At 42.9% G+C, this 17,292-nt stretch overlaps 1 protein-coding gene across 1 annotated transcript in view; it reads left to right on the top strand.

Moving 5' to 3' along the window:
* sspo (SCO-spondin) overlaps positions 1 to 17,292 on the top strand; it is a 288,864-nt gene that overhangs the window by 245,800 nt on the left and 25,772 nt on the right. The window contains exons 93-97 of the mRNA XM_073052198.1: positions 618 to 779; positions 5,642 to 5,755; positions 9,979 to 10,117; positions 11,256 to 11,449; positions 13,504 to 13,631. Of these exons, the coding sequence (XP_072908299.1) occupies positions 618 to 779; positions 5,642 to 5,755; positions 9,979 to 10,117; positions 11,256 to 11,449; positions 13,504 to 13,631 (737 nt within the window). The remainder of the gene's footprint in view (positions 1 to 617; positions 780 to 5,641; positions 5,756 to 9,978; positions 10,118 to 11,255; positions 11,450 to 13,503; positions 13,632 to 17,292) is intronic.

Below are 17,292 nucleotides of genomic sequence, written 5' to 3'. Positions count from 1 at the left end.
CAAATCTATTGATCAATATGGCTCCACGAAGGAAGAGGCTAAGCTCAATCTCCTCTTGGGAAGTGAGGCAGGGCAAGTCACTGAAGTGATAGTGGGGAAGCACTTTGGAGCCTGTTACCATAATTTTATTTGTTTTTAAATAGTTGTGGAAAAGGATAGGATTAGTTCACAAGTTAAAGTCCTAAATTGGGAGCAGGCTAATTTAGATAGTGTTAGACAAGAACTTTCAATAGATGATTGAGGAGGTTCTTTGCACATAAAGAAAATTGACAGGTCAGATAACAGCCCTGGAGGGCTGTTATTTATTGCATTCTGGATGTGCATTAATGGATTTCTGTATACTAGAGGAATTAAGGTCTGTAGCAATAGTGTCAGAAAAAGATGCTGAGGTTCACTACCAGACATGATCTTGTCGAATAATTAACTGAATGGCTAACTGCTACTTCTCTTTCCTATTTCTTTAATTAGTTAATTAATGCCTGCAATTTAATTATTACCTGGAAGCTTTTTTAACTGTTCTTTTCCTCCCATCTATAAATAATGCGTGTTTCTATTTCCCTGTGCCCAGCCACCACCTTCTGTAAATGCCACTACCTTTGTGCATCCCTTTATTTCAGACGATTGTTCTTGGAGTTCCTGGGGCCAATGGAGTGCATGCCGCGAGCCTTGCAGTGGTGGGTTCCGCATCAGGCAACGCAACCTCACTCGCCCAGATGACACAGGGGACTGTCAAAAACCCAAGTTCCAATCGGAAAGTTGCAATACCGCCATCTGCCCAGGTGACAGAAAAAGAAATTAATGTTCAGCAATCTAATATTATAAAGGGATATGGCATGTACATAACAAATAAAGTTGGCAAATAACAATCACATTCTCAGAAGGATTTATAATGAAGTGTCATTTACAAAGATATAGTATTGGCTTACTATTGGCACTTGTACAAAGATACAGTGAAATATTCAGTTTTTCAAGAGATCAATGAAGGTCATTTCGACAACATAAGTTATTTCAGGTAGCTCAACAAAAAGCAATAGCAATGCAGAACGTAGTGTTACAGTCATAGAGGAAGTGCAGTGCAGGCAGACAATAATGATGAGGTGTGTTGTGAAGTCAAGAGTCCTCTTCTCATAGCTGTCATCAAGGAGGAGATACAGGAGCGTGAAGACACTCTCAGCATTTCAGGAACAGCTCCTTGCCCTCTGGTATCAGATTTCTGAATCAACAGTGAACCCAGTTACACTAGCTCACTACTCTTCCCTCTCTTTTTCCACTACTTATTTCATTTAATTTGTATTCATATATATTCCTTATTGTAATTTATAGTGCTTTTTATTATATATTACTCTGTACTGCTGCTGTAAAACAACAAATTTCATGATGTATGCCAGTGATATTAAATCTGATTCTGATTCATCTTGAATGTACAAAAGGCCCAACAGCAGGAGTTAAACTGTCCTTGAGCCTGGGGATGTGTGCTTTTAAGTTTTTGTGTCATTGCCCAATGGGAGAGGGGAAAAGAGAGGATGCCCAGGGTGAGTGGGGTCTTTGATGATGCTGGCTGCTTTACCAAGGCAGTGAGAAGTGCAGACGGAGTCCAGAGAGAGGAAGCTGGTTTCCGTGATGGACTGAGCTGTTTCCACAACTCCCTTGCTTCTTTCAGTCTCCGGTAGAACTGTTTCCAAACCAAGTTGTGATACTGTATATTCAATAGCGTGCTTTCTACAGTGCATCTACAAAAATTAGTAAGTGTCAAACATTTCCTTAGCCTTCTAAGGAACTATAGGGGATGTCAGCTTTCTTGGCCTTGGCTTTCTATCTGGCTAGATTAGAACAGGCTGATGATATTTTCACCTAGGAACTTGAAGCTCTCCGCCCTCTCCACCACAGCACAGTTGTTACATACATGGGTGTGTGCTCTGTCCTGCTTCCTACAGCCAATAACCAATTCTCTTGTTTTGCTGACATTAAATGAAAGGTTCTTGTCCTAACATTATGCACGTAGAGTCTCTGTTTCCTTCCCATACTCCATCTTGTCATTATTTGAGATCCAGCCCACTACAGTGGAGTCATCTGTGAAGCTGAAGATGGAGTTGCAGCAAAATCTGACTAGACAGATACGAGTGTATGGTAAGTAGAGTACGGTCGTGCAGGGCACCAGAGGTGCTGTGGCCTGCCCTTACTTGAGGGATATTAAAATCCTGAAGTACCAAGGTTTGGTACAAAGGAGACTAGGAATAGAACCTTAATATTTATTAGAATATGTAACACAATAGTGTGAATTGATTTTGGTACCATTCTCAATAGAAAGTCAGAGAGGCATAGAGCAATCTAACATGGATGCAGGCCCTCTGGCTCAGCAAGTCCATGCCAACCACAGTGCCCACATAGCGGCACACACAAAATGCTGGAGGAACTGGAAAAAAGCACAGTCGATGTTTCAGGCTGAAACTCTTCAGCAGGACTGGAGGAAAAAGCTGAGGAGTAGATTTGAAAGGTGGCGGGAGGGGGAGAGAGAAACACCAGGCGATAGGTGAAACTTGGGGGGGGGGGGGATGAAGCAAAGAGCTAGGAAATTGATGGGTGAAAGACAGGCCATGGAAGAAAGAAAAAAGGGTGGGGGAGATAACATGAGAGAGGGAAAAGGGGATGGGAAATGGTGAAAGATACGCATTACTGGGAAGTTTGAGGGATCGATGTTCATGCCATCAGGTTGGAGGCTACCCAGATGGAATATAGATAGGGTGTTGTTCCTCCAACCTAAGTGTAGCCTTATCCCGACAGTGGAGGAGCCATGGATGGACTTATCGGAATGGGAATGGGAAGTAGAATTGAAATGGGTGGCCATTGGGAGATCCTGCTTTTTCTAGTGGACTGAGCGTAGCTGCTCGGCAAAGCGGTCTCCCAATCTATGTCGGGTCTCACCAATATACAGGAGGCCACACCAGGGGCACGGAACACAATGTATGACCCCAACAGACTCACAGGTGAAGTGTCGCCTCACCTGGAAGAACTATTTGGGGCCCTAAATGGTAGTGAGAGAGGAGGTGTTAGGGGTAGGTGTAGCACTTGCCCCTACACCACCTCCCTTACTCACAACTACTACACAAATGCCTTCCACCCCCCTTCCTCCACCATTTCCCTTTTGGTGCTCTTCCCCACCCCCTTTTTTTTTCTTTCTTCCATGGCCGCCTGTCTTTCACCCATCAATCTCCTGGCTCTTTGCTTTATCTCTCCCTCTCCAAGCTCCACCTATCACCTGGTATTTCTCTCTCCCCTCCTCATTTTTCAAATCTAACCCTCAGCTTTTTTTCTCCAGTCCTGTCGAAGGGTCTTGGCCTGAAATATTGACTCTGCATTTTTCTGTAGATGCTGCCTGGCCTGCTGAGTTTCTCCTGCATTTTGTGTCTGTTCCTTGGATTTCCAGCATCAGCAGATTTTCTCTTTGTGATTTGTCTCCACAGCTGTTCCGAATCTCCTGCATTCAGCCCATATCCCTCTAAGCCATGATCCTCCATGTACCTATCCAAGTGGTTCTTAATTTATATTATTGTATCTACCTCAATTATTTTCTCTGTGAAACACTGTGGTTCCGCCGGCTGCGTAAGTCTAAGGAAGACCATCTCTGGCCTCGCCAAATGTGAGATTGAGGTGTAGGCCCTCCCCAAAACCCCCTGTTTGTGTGGATGCTGCCTGATTCAAATAAGTACTACGAAATGACAGACAGTACACCATATACAATTAAACGATTTAGCTTTATAATCCTTAATTTGACTAAAGGGTTAGTAAAGAAAAATCAAAAATAGAAAAGGGCCCATTTTAATGGAACAGTCTAATGTGCACAAGTTGGTGCTTACAGTTTCCCCTTCGCTGATCCTCCTTCAATCTCCCCGGCCTTCGTCGAATCATGGCCCCACTCCTCTTCCCCCCCACTTCTCTCTGGTGTCATCTCCCGCCGAACAAAAGACCCAGCTCACACCAGTGTCAGACACACAACACGAAAACCACATACCTTCTTTGGGCAGCTCACATTCCAAAGCATCTATTATCTCTAACCATAACCCAAACAGTGTTTCTGCTGAAAGACCATTGCGTTATCAGTGAAACCTTTCCCAGGGTGTTACATCTGTCAGCTCATTCCAAATACCCACCTATCATTGTTCTCTTCCTTAACTTGCATGACTTTCTCCACAATAAATACAGACAAGAAGAATTCATTTAAGGCCTTGATCATCTGTGATTCTACAGATAGTGATGACACTAGTTCTTAAGGGTCCTATTCTCTCCCAAGTTACCCTTTTGCTCTTAATATACTTATAGAACATCTTAGAAATTTCCTTTGCCTTATCTGTCCAAACTATCTAATGTCCTCTTTTTACCATCCCAATTTCTGTTTTAAGCATCCTCCTTATAATCCAACAGCGATTCATTTGATTGCAACTGCCTATTCATGACATTTTCCTGTACGAAGCCTCAATATCTTTCATCACTCAAAGAATCCTGCTAACCTTATCTTGCAGAAACTTGCTAAACCTGCTATCATATTTAAAAGCCTTCCACTTGCCAATTGTCTCTTTACCTGCTAACAGCATCTCCCACTCTTTAATTTGTGGAGCAGTCCTATTTTAATTCCATAACTATTTTAAAAAGAAATAGAATTATGGTCACGTGTCCTAGAGTGATCCCAAAGAAGCTTCAGCATCATAACCCAGTAGGAGGTAGGGGCATTTGCATGTTGCTCGAGAAAACTTTCCAGGGCATGTATACTTATGCCGTATCCAAACCCATACTGGTGTGCAAGTCCCGTTCTATATTCAGAAAGTTGAAATCACCTACTATTGCAACCCTGTTATTCCTACAACTATCTGTGATCTCCCTACATATTTGCTCCTCTAATTCCAGTGGGCTATTGGGAGTCCGATAACACAACCCTATTAAAATGATCACTATCTTCTTATTTCTGACTCCACCCACATACCCTTCTGATATTTGTCATAAGCCTCTTTAAGGTGCCATTTAGAATGTGTTTGGATACCTCAGTTACCTTCATATAATTGTGGGAATATATAGCACAGAAACAGACCCTCCATCCACACCGACCATCATCCCTGTTTCAGTTAATCTCATTAGGCCTGTATCTCCTTTCCTAGTGAAATACCGATTGAAATGACTTTATAACCCTGTAATTCACCACCTTCTCTGGTAGCTCATTCCAGATAGTCAACATACTCTGTGTGGAAAAACGTACCCCTCAGATCTTCTTTTAGTTTCACCCCTCTCACCTTAAAGCTTTCTTTTCTAGACTTCCTTGGCTTGGGAAAAAGATTCTGACAATCTACCGTCTCTGAAAATTAATGTACATATTAAGTTACTGACTGAGAGATTGGCATCTTTCTTAAAGGAAACAGAGAAGGTGAAGGTTATTCTGTAGGAGAGGGTAGTTTTCAGGCAGCATATAGAGAGGACCAGAAAGTTTATCAATGTATTGGCAAAACAACTCGACCAGATACAGGCCTAAAGATTAATAGAATAATATTTAAAGTTAGTTGGACAGGTGCATGAATAGGAAAGGTTTAGGGATAAGGGCCAAATGCAGACAAACTGAATGTGATAGTAAGTACTTCCAAATTTCAATATATTTCAGGAGAGCTCTGTGAAGACCGAGAAAAAGAGTTTGTGTCATGTGCAAACCACTGTCCGAGGACGTGTACTGACCTGTGGGACCATGTGCAGTGTCTACAAGGAATGTGCAAACCAGGTACCTCGGTTTTGGATAAACAAACCAGTGAATCTGTGGGGGTTGTCCGTTTTACCCAGTGCACACCAACAGTTACAGGCTATCAGTCCGTCAGTCAGCACTCTCTGGCCTCTCCCGCAAAACTAATGAAATCCAATTTATTACCTCATCTTGAATGTCAAGCAACTGAACCTTCTTGACCAATCTCCCATGCAGAACTTTGTCAAAGGCCTTGCTAAGGTCAATATGGACAACATCCACCGTCTTGCCTTCATCAAATTTCCAGTTACTTCCTTGAAAATTTCTGTAAAATTGGTTAGATATGCCCTACCACTTGCAAATGCATGTTGACTATACTTAATTAGTCCCTGGCTATCCAAATGCTTATATACCCAGTTCCTTAGAATACCTTCGAATATCTTTCCCACTACTAATGTCAAGCTTATGTCCTCTCTTACCCGATTCTCTCTTCTCCTGCTGAGTTCCTGCAGCATTTTATGTGTATCACTTTGATTTCCAGCATTTGCAGATTTTCTCTTGTTTGTGATTCACCTATCACCTTCTAGCTAGTCCTCCTTCCCCCTTTTTGTTCAGGTGTCTCCCCCCACTTCCTTCCTGGTCCTGAAGTGTCTCAGCCTGAAATGTCGACTGATTACTCATTTTCATAGATGCTGCCTGACCTGTTGAGTCCTCTAGCATTTTGTGTGTTGCTCCAAATTCCCCCTCTGTGTTTTCCCTCCAACCTGAAAATGGTCTCATTAGAGGCCATGAACAGACATGTTGGAATGGGTATGGGGATTGGAAATGAAATTAGTGGGCCAGCAAATCCTGGTTCTTCAGATGGAGAGAAGGTGCTTGACAAAGCAGTCCCCTAATCTACGTTGGGTCTCACCAATGTAGAGAAGGCTGCATTGGGAGTACCTGACGTCGTAGGTAATCCCAACACAGACGTGGGTGAAATGTTGCCTCACCTGAATGGAGGTGAGGGAGGAGGTGAATGGGCAGGTGTAGCACTTTGGCTGCTTGCAAGGATGATTGTGGGGAGGGACAATTGGACAAGGGAATCACAGTGGGAGCAATCCCTACAGAAAGTGGAGAGTGAGGGGGAGGTAAAGATGTGCTTGGTGGTAGATCCTGTTGAAGATGGTGGAAGTTGTGGAAGAGAATGTGTTGGATGTGGAGGCTCATGGGGTGGTAGGTAAGAACAAGAGGAAGTCTATCTCTGTTAAGGCAGTGGGAAGATGGGGTGAGCACAGGTGTCTGGGGAATGGAGGAGATGCTGATGAGGGTAGCTTCAATGGTGGAAGAAGGAGGACATCTCGGATGTCCTGGAATGGAAAGCCAAGTCATGGGAACAGATGTGGCAGAGGCAAAGGAGCTAAGAAAAAGAAATAGCATTCTTACTGGAGCACAGAAGGATGAGGGGATATGTCAGAGATATACAAATTATGAGGGAGATAGATAGGGTCAATGCATGGACCTCTATCTGATGAGGATGGTGAGAAGGGTTAGGGTGAAAGGCAAAACATTTAAGGGAAATCTGAGGGAAGCTTTGGTCCTCAAAGGGTGGTGGAAGTGGTAGATGTAGGTTAAGAGAAGTTTGCATTGGTACGTGGATGGGACAGGTATGGAGGGTTTGGTCTGAATACAGGTAATTGGGACTAGGCAGTGAACCAGGCTGGTACAGGCGTTATGGGCTGGAGTGCCCGTTCCTGTGCTGTAGTACTCTGTGACTTGTGACGGTGAAATCAGTCTATGATCTACTTTCCAGAGTTTAGAAATGGATTGTTTTGAAGAGAGTAGATGATCTGGTTTCCGTTGTACTGAGTTTTATGGAATGGAACTAATGTGCCGTCACATTTAAGGAAGGAGCAAGAGAGGTAAGCCTAATAACAGTGGCAGGAAATGCAAGAGCAAAAGGAAGCGGGCACAAGGCTCTCCAGCCTTTCTCCTTAAAGCCTCCTGGCCATTCAGTATAATCATGGCTCCTCTTCTGTGTTAATTCCCCAATGTTTCAAAGAGTTTTCTGCATTCTTAGTAAACACCTCCAGGGACCTGGCTTCCTAAACCTAACCCTGTCCCTGTTCACTAGGAATTTCTAGAGAAGTAACTGTGTACTTGTATCTTCCTGTCTGAGACTATTGCATTTGTGTAAACACCTTAATATCTATCTTTGTCATGACCTCTTTAGGATCTTAAATATTTCAAAAAATCATCTGTCACTGCTACCCCTCAATATCCCGTACACAATTGTAACAATACAATAGAAACCTAGAAAACCTACAGCATAATACAGGCCCTTCAGCCCACAAAGTTGTGCTGAACATGTCCCTACCTTAGAAATTACTAGGCTTACCTATAGCCCTCTATTTTTCTAAGCTCCATGTACCTATCCAAAAGTCTTTTAAAAGACCCTATTGTATCCGCCTCCACCAACGTTGCCTGCAGCCCATTCCACACACTCACCACTCTGAGTAAAAAAACGTACCCCTGACATCTCCTCTGTACCTACTTCCCAGCATCTTAAACCTGTGTCCTCTTGTGGCAGCCATTTCAGCCCTGGGAAAAAGCCTCTGAACTATCCACATGATCAATGCCTCTCATCATCTTATACACCTCTATCAGGTTACCTCTCATCCTCCGTCGTTCCAAGGAGAAAAGGCCGAGTTCACTCATCCTATTCTCATAAGGCTTGCTCCCAATCCAGGCAACATCCTTGTAAATCTCCTCTGCACCCTTTCTATGGCTTCCACATCCTTCCTATAGTGAGGTGACCAGAAGTGAGCAAAGTACTCCAAGTGGGGTCTGATCAGGGTCCTATATAGCTGGTCTTGTTTATTATTTTTTGTAATACCTGTGCTGTTCTGTGTACTTTATGCTGTCCTGAGTAGGTCTGTAGTCTAGTGTAGTTTTTGTGTTGGTTTACATAGTTCAGTGTAGTTTTTGTATTGTTCATGTAGCACCATGGTCCTGAAAAACGTTGTCTTGTTTTTACTTGGTACTGTATCAGCAGTTATGGTCGAAATGGCAATAAAAAGTGACAACTTGGAAAAAAAACACTACCTCTCGGCTCCTAAATTCAATTCCACAGTTGATGAATATACCGTACGCCTTCTTAACCACAGAGTCAACCTGCGCGGCTGCTTTGAGCATCCTACGGAGTCGGACCCCAAGATCCCTCTGATCCTCGGCACTGCCAAGAGTCTTACCATTAATACTATATTCTGCCATCATATTTGACCTACCAAAATGAACCACCTCACACTTATCTGGGTTGAACTCCATCTGCCACTTGTCAGCCCAGTTTTGCATCCTATCAATGTCCCGCAGTAACCTCTGACATCCCTCCACACTATCCACAACACTTCCAACCTTGGTGTCATCAGCAAACTTACTAACCCATCCCTCCACTTCCTCATCCAGGTCATTTATGAAAATCATGGAGTAAGGGTCCCAGAACAGATCCCTGAGGCACTCCACTGGTGACCGATCTTCATGCAGAATATGACCTGTCTACAACCACTCTTTGCCTTTTGTGGGCAAGCTAGTTCTGGATCCACAAAGCAATGTCCCCTTGGATCCCATGCCTCCTTACTTTCTCAATAAGCCTTGCAATGGGGTACCTTATCAATAGAATAATACCTATCCTAATGTAGGCATGGTAAAGAGGGCTATCAGAATTTACAGAGGGATCTTCATCAGCTGGGTAAGTGGGCCAATGTCAGATGGAGTTTAATTCAGATAAATGTGAAGTGTTGCATTTCAAACTCTGACAAACTAGGGTCAGACTTTTACAGTGAATTGCAGGGCTTGGGGCATGTTGTAGAGTAGAGAGGTTTGGAACACAACTGCATGGTTCCCTGAACTGGCATCATGGATAGAGAGCAGCCTTTTGGTATGCTGTCCTGCATCAATTAGGGCATTGAGTACAGAAGTTAGGATACTATGTTGTAGTTGTGCAAGACGTTAGTGAGGTTGCACCTGGAGGATTGTGCTCAATTAGGGTTACCCTGCTATGGGGACAAATGGCATTCAGCTGGAAAAAGTGCAAAGAAGGTTTACAAGGATGTTGCTGGACACGTGGTTGAGTAATGGAGTGAGACTGAGCAGATTGGGATTCTTTGGACAGTAGGAGAATGAGGGGTGATATAATAAAGGTGTATAAAATCATGAGGGCCATAAATTGGCTTATTACTCTTAACCCTAAACCTCGTTTTGTTGTTTCCTTTGATCCTGTCTTGTAGGTTGTCGATGCCCTAGGGGTCAGTTACTTCAGGATTCCAGCTGTGTGTTGGTCTCAGAGTGTCGCTGTGGTCTACCCACCTCATACGGCACTGTGGAATATCAGCCCGGAGACAAGATCGTTGTTCCCTGCGGCACCTGGTATGTTGTGTTTTATGGTGCAGGTACAGGATTAAGGATTTACACTAGAGAAGATGCAGCTGCAAATTACCAGCAAGGTTTTGTATATAGGGAGGTCCTGGTTCACAAATTTGTTTGAGAGTTGGTGGGAATCCGGGGAGCAACAAAAGTTCTTGAGTGTTGGTCAGTGGATGTCATCTATGTAGACTTTATTGAAGCATTTAACAAGATAAACTTGTCTAAAAGATTAAATCACATGGGATCCATTGGGTAATACAAGTGAGGAGCTGTTCTATTGCTTACTGTGCGGCTTAGCAGTGAATAAAAGGGCTGCAAGCTATAGCAGAGCAGGCATTTTGAGAAGGGTAGCTCTGAGGTCAAAGTGCCACAGTTGAAGTCAAAACAGAGGATTTGGTGAATCATGGGCTTTGGAGAGGAGGGCAAGCAGCATCAAGGTAAGATTTTTTATTTGTTGTTTTTCTCGATTCCACTAGTTCCTAGAGCAGCTTAGTTTTCTTCTGTATCTGTTAACCTTGCAGCATAGAAACAGGCCCATCGTTCGACTCATCCATGCTAAATGAGATGCCTGGCCACACAGATCCTACTCTCCTGCATTTGGCTCAGATCTTGCTGTGCAAAAGCATTTTAACCACAGTAATTTACCCTCCTCTACCACCTCCTCATTCAATATACTGACCACCCTCTGTGATTACTTTCCACCACTCCTCAACAAAATGTCCACTTTTGGTCTCAAACTTCTGGTAAGTGACCTTAAACCTTTCCCAGCTGTACTAGCAAACCTCCGCACAGTAATGCTGGACCATTCGAGTTCAGGTTCACCCCATCCAGTTGTATTGGTCCCACCTCCAGCAACTGTCCTAGTCATCCGGAAATTTACAATCCTCCATCCTGCACCACAGCTTTATCCATCTGAACTGCTCTCCTTTTTCCAATACTCGCTAGCATGTGGCACTAAAATAATCCAAGTATTATTACCCCAGAGGTCATGTGCTTTTAAACTTCATCTGAGATCCCTGAATTATGGGGCATGATCTCGTGTTTCTTCTTACCCATATTGTTAGCACCATTAGGGACCATGAGATCTTTACTGTCCCCTTTTACAATGGTGTTTCACCTTTTTCGTTGCTTGCTTTTGCAGTGCCTGTGTGAATGGGACATTCGACTGCAGTGATTCACACTGTGCAGAGCAAAGCTCCTGGTCCGTGTGGAGCCAATGTTCGAGGAGTTGTGGAGGAGGTCAGCGGATTCGCAGTCGCACATGTGGAAGGTCAGGCACGTCCTGTAAGGGAGGAACTGTTCAGATGGCAGAGTGCAACCAAATGCCTTGTCAAGGTGAGAGGTTAAATTACAAGCAATGGCAGGGAATCACTGATGACCACCAGGGAAGGTTGTAGGCAAAAGCAGGTAGTGCAGGAGTAGTCAATGCCCATCCACCTCTCAGATATGCAATACTGGGTACCACTGGGGTAATGGTCTCTCACTGCATTCATTTATCATCTCGCCCATTTTTTGTGTTTCCATGTATATAGATCACCACACTGATCCTGAGGGAGAGCCTAACTGCTCTTTTGCTCTTAATATATTTTTAGAATTGTTTAAGATACTCATTTACTGTATCTTGTCTGCCAGGGATATTTTAAAGCTCCTTTTGGCCCTCCTTATTTCCTTCTTATGTGTATTCCTACATCCCTGGTACTTCTCAAGTGACTCACTTGATCCAAACTGCCTTTTCCGGCTAGACCCTTAATATCCCTCATCAACCAAGGCGTCCTAGTTGTGCCAACATTAACAGGCACTTTCTGACTCAGTTCTAAAAACCTCCAACTTGCCAGATATTCCTTTTCCTGCAAACAGCCTCTCCCAATCAATTTTTGTGAGTTCCTGTCTGATACTATTAAAGTTAATCTTCCCCCAATTTAAGACTTCAACTAGAAGACTAGTTCTATTTTCTTTCATAACCATCTTGAAGCTAATAGAATTAATGTCACTGGCTGCAAAGTGCTTCCCACTCACTCTTCAGTCACTGGCCTAGCTTCATTTCCTAAGAGATCAAGTGTAGCCCTTACTGTAATAAGGTCATCTCCACATTGCTTCCATACAGTAAAGGTTAACAATGTCTTAGAAGTCTCTTCAAATGATGCCATATGAGTAGACTTTAGGACCATCCTTGGGATTCTCCTGAAAGCTTCCTAGCAATCTGCAAAGATTAAGGAGCAAGTACATAAGCAAATTGATGTGGTTCACAAATACTTCAGTTTTTTTTTGTTCTTCATCTCTTGTTCTTGATTAAGACCACGGCATCCAGCAGCATATATAGAGATGTCAGCTTGGACCAATCTAGGCGCAAAAGATCCTTTTACAAGAGTGTTGGGATGCCACAGCATTGGTGGATCTTGATTTTCTAGATCTACTTTTCCTTTTTGTTTCTTTCATTCTAGCTTCCTCCCATGAGTGAGCACCACTTATTATGCAGGTTTGGATGGGACTAGGCTGACTAATCGGCATGGACTAAATGGGCCGAAGGGCCTGTTTCTGAGCCGTAGTGTTCTATTACTCTAAATGTTGCACTTGTCTCAAACTTTTTCTAGCTGCTCGTTCTATATATACGTTACTGTGTAAAGAAGTTTGCCCCCACGCCTCTTTCAAAACTTTCACCTCTCACCTTAAATATATGCCCTCGAGTTTTTGATTTTCTTTCCCATAAAAAGGCTGTGAGCATTTACCTATCTGGTACCACTCATGATTTTATTCCATTCTCTAAGGGCACTGACAGTCTTCTATGCTCCAATTGTAGTTGACCAGCTGTGGGTACTGGTGAAGGGTTTCGGCCCCAAACGTCAACTGTTTACTCTTTTCCATAGATGCTGCTTGGCCTGCTGAGTTCCTCCAGCTTTTTGTGTGTGTTTCAGCCGATCTGACTTACTCCTCTGCGTGGTCTTTCACTCCAGGGAGGATTGCCCACGTATGAAGACAGATTAAATGACCTGAATATTCCATTTCCATGCTGTGACATGTGATTCTGTGTAGGGATCTGGAATGGAGAGTTGAATCAGATTCAAAACCCAAATCCACCTGGTGGCGTTCCATAGCTGACTTTATTCAGAGTGGACAGAAAGAAATGTGGACATCAAAGGGGGGTAGTAAGTTTAGTATTTGCCATGGCCTTAGTTTTTGTTAGAACTGCCTGTTGCACTGAATGACCTATTGTTGCTAATGGTTCTTAAAAACATAAATTTTGCCATTTAACTCCACAAATGTTTAAAAGAACTAGCATAGTGACAGTGATCTGAATTACCTCATATGTTGTGCCAGTCTTTCTTTGTCCTACAAGCATTTATGATGGCTTTGTTGAAGTAATGGTTTGCCTTTCATGTGCAATTTCCCAGGGTGTCCAGCGAACCAGGTCTTTAGCAGCTGTGCCAACACCTGTCCACTTACTTGCTCAGATCTTCGACCTGATGTGGAATGTCAACAAGAGGACTGCAAACCTGGTTGCCTGTGCCCACATGGACAAGTGAGTTTAGTTGGCTCATCCTGTTACCTGCTGGACAGAGGGATCTAGTTCTGTCCCATGTGGACTGATGAGAATTCTGAGGCAGTAGCCTGACATCAGTGGTAGGGAGATTTAGGGGTTCTGAGATCTGGATAGCTGGAGTCTGTTTAGGAGGAGTCAGCTTGACTTTGTGTGGAAATTTGTACTTTTTTCAGGAGGTAACTAAAAGGGTCATTGAGAGTAAGACAGTGTAGGTCAGCGATTTGGACTGTAACAAGGCCTTCAACGGGGTCTGGTATGGTCGGCTGTTCTGGAATGTTAGGTCCCAAGGAATTAAGGAAGAGATAGTTTGGTGGATTCAAAATTGGCCCAGAGATAGGAAGCAGAGGGTGGTGCTTAAAGGTTGTTTCTCAGAATGGAAACCACTGACTATTGGTGTGCCACAGTCACTGTTGAGACCCTTATTATTTGTTATTTATGCACTTTGGGAGGACAAAGCAGGATAGAACATTCATAGTGTACAGCAAACACCTTTTCTCTAGGACAGTAACGGCTAATATGAGGGGTCATAATTTCAAGGTGATTGGAGGAAAGTATTGGGAGGATGTCGGAGGTAGGCTTTTATTACACAGAGTGGTGGGGGCGTGTAACGCACGTTGATATAAGGGTTTAGGTGTAGGCAGATACATTAGGGACATTTAAGAGACTCTGAGATAATCACATGGATGAAAGGAAAATGGAGAGCTATGTGGGAGCAAGAGTTTTGGTTGATCTTAAATAGATTAAAAGGTCGACACAACATTGTGGGCCGAGAGGTCTCAACTGTGTTATGTTGTACAGCACAGAACAGTACTGTACTGTTCTATATCAGTTCTTACAGAGGTGTACAAGATCATGAGGCATCAGAAGATGAATGCACATTGCCTTTTTCTCAGGCTCGGGGAACGAAAAACTAGACGTCAGAGTTTAAGGTGGTGTAGCAGATGGTGCATATTTGGAATGACTACCAAAGGAGGTGGTTGTGGCAGGCATAATAATAACATTTAAAAGACATTTAGATAAGTACATTGATATAAGGGTTCAGACGGATGGATGAGCTTGGTGGGTATCATGGGCAGCCAAAAGGCTGACTCTATGACAAATGACTTGGGAGTCAGTGAGGAAGCTATTTTGAACTGGTGACCATGTTTTTTTTAGTTTTAAAATTGTTATGGAAAGGGACAGAGCTGTCATGCAAGTTTGTTCTAATTTGGGGCGAGGCAAATTTTGACAGCACTGGAAAGGAACTTGCAAAACTTGATTGAAGCAGGTTGTTTGCAGACAAGGTGACATCAAGGAAGTGAGTGACTTTTGAGTGGGACAATGAGAGTTTAAGGTCTGCATGTTGCTATTATACTGAAGAGCAAGGCTGGCAGGAGTATTGAGGAACTGGGCAGGGAAAAGGAGGCGGCATGGGTCAGGCAGCAGGGATGAAGGAAATCCCTGGAAAGAGAATAGATGATGTAAGTGTATACTTAAAAAGAAAATCAGGAAGGCAAAAAAGGGTCAAGAGTTATCTTTAGCAGAGAAGATAAATGAGAATCCAAATAAGATTTTCTAATTAATATTAAGGAATAAAGAGTAACTAGGAACAAATTAGAGGCCCTCAGAGACCACAGTGTACATCTATATGTAGAATCATGGGAGGTGGGTGAGATCCTCAATAGATATTTCTCTTCTGTTGCTGTGGAGAAAGACCTGAAGACAAGGGAACTCTGGAAAGTTAATGGGGATGTCTTGAGAATAGTCCTTTGATGGCAGAGGATGTGCTGAGTGTCTTAAAACATATGGATGAAGGAACTAATAGCATTGTGGCCAAGTTTGCAGGTGATACTAATCCAGGTAGTGTCACAGAGGCAAAGAGTCTCCAGAAGGACTTGGAAAGTTTTGGAGAGTGGATGAAGAAGTGGCTGTTAGATTGCAGCTAGGGAAGTGTGGGGCAATGTTTGTTGGAAGGAAGAATAAAAATGTAAACTATTTCCTCAATGGGGTGAATATTTAGAAATCATAGGTCCAAAGGGGCTTGGGAGTCCTAGGTCAAGCTTCCCTCAAGATTAACTTGCAGGTTGAGTCGGTGGTAGGGAAGGCAAATGCAATGTTAGCATTCATTTTGAGAGGACTAGAACATAAAAGTAAGGGTGTACTGCTGAGGCTTTATAAGGCACTGGTCAGACCACATCTGGAATATTGCGAGTAGTTTTCTAAGCAAGGTGGTGCCATCCCTGGAGAAAGTCCAGATCAGGTTCACAAGAATGATTCTTGGGCTTATGTTTGATATGTGAGGGGGATTTCATTGAAGCTATTAGGTCAAATGCACATGGATAGGTTATTTTCATTAGTAGGAGAGTCTTAGTTCTTAGGGAACAGACTCAAAGTAAAGGGATATCTCTTTAAAACTGAGATGAATTATTTCTTCAGCCAGAGGATAGTGTATCTGTGGAATTTGCTGCAACAGAGAGCTGAGGAGACCAAATTATTGAGTGTATTTAAGACACGGTTGATAGGTTCCTGATTGCTTAAAGGGGTTAAGGACTACGGGGAAATAAAGAACAAATTAGAGAACTATCAATACTACAACAGTACTATGAAACTGTATCAGTTCCTAATAGTTATCAATAGATCCAGTGAATGCTGTCATGTTCTATTAATTAACTGTAAATGAACAAAATCAGCAGACACCTCGTGTAGATGATGGACTGCCTTGATAAAACTTTCGACAATTGCATCCACCAGATCTTCATTTTCACCATAACATTCAAGATGATTAGAAACATAGGAAACCTACAGCACAATACAATACAGGCCCTTTGGCCCATAACGCTGTGCCAAACATGATTGTCGATAGCTTCAATTCCTTCGTAATTTCTGATTTGTTGAAGTAGTGATATCATTTCATTTTCACACCTGGCCGTTTCTGGAATCCTAAGCCTGAATACTTGAAGCCACAGTGAATTATCTTACTGCTTACTCCTTACCAACTATCACACATAGTTGGGGAGAAATCACTGCTTTTTGACCACAAGCATACACAACTGACACAATTTAAAAACTGTTTGTTGTAAGCACTGTGTAGTGCCTAACGGCCACACAAGTGCATGCATCTGATGCTAGGGTGAAAAACACTACAGTAACAGTCTCCTGCCCTAATTAAATGCTGTGGTGTCCCATATAAACGGGGGAATCCTGGCTATTTTCTCAATTAGTTTTTTGTTTTTTTAAAAAACAGTTGTCCCAAATAAGCAGATGCCTGGATTAACCAATGACTGGAATCCCCTGTATTGTGCTGTAGGTTTTCTGTTCCTTGCTTTCCATCAAAAAAATTGTTTCTGTTAGATCTTGTTCCCTTACCTTAAACCTATGCTATCTAGTTCCTGGTTTCTCAACCTTGGGGAGAAAGACTGAGTGTATTCACCCTAACTATGCCCCCTGTCATTTTATACACTTTTATGAAATCACCTCTCAGTCTCCTGAACACCAAGAAAAATCTCCTAACCTGTCCAACCTCTACCTATAACGTAGTTCCTCAAGTTCTGAAAAGATCCTTGTAAATCTTTTCTGCACTGTTTCCAGTTTAATAACATCTTTCTTGTATTAGGTTGACCGAAACTGAACAAGTGCAGACTCACCAGCACCCTACGCAACC

Source organism: Hemitrygon akajei, chromosome 1 (assembly GCF_048418815.1).
Source record: "Hemitrygon akajei chromosome 1, sHemAka1.3, whole genome shotgun sequence".
In the NCBI taxonomy this organism is placed as follows: Eukaryota; Metazoa; Chordata; class Chondrichthyes; order Myliobatiformes; family Dasyatidae; genus Hemitrygon; species Hemitrygon akajei.
This window is presented reverse-complemented; position numbering and strand designations above follow the sequence as displayed.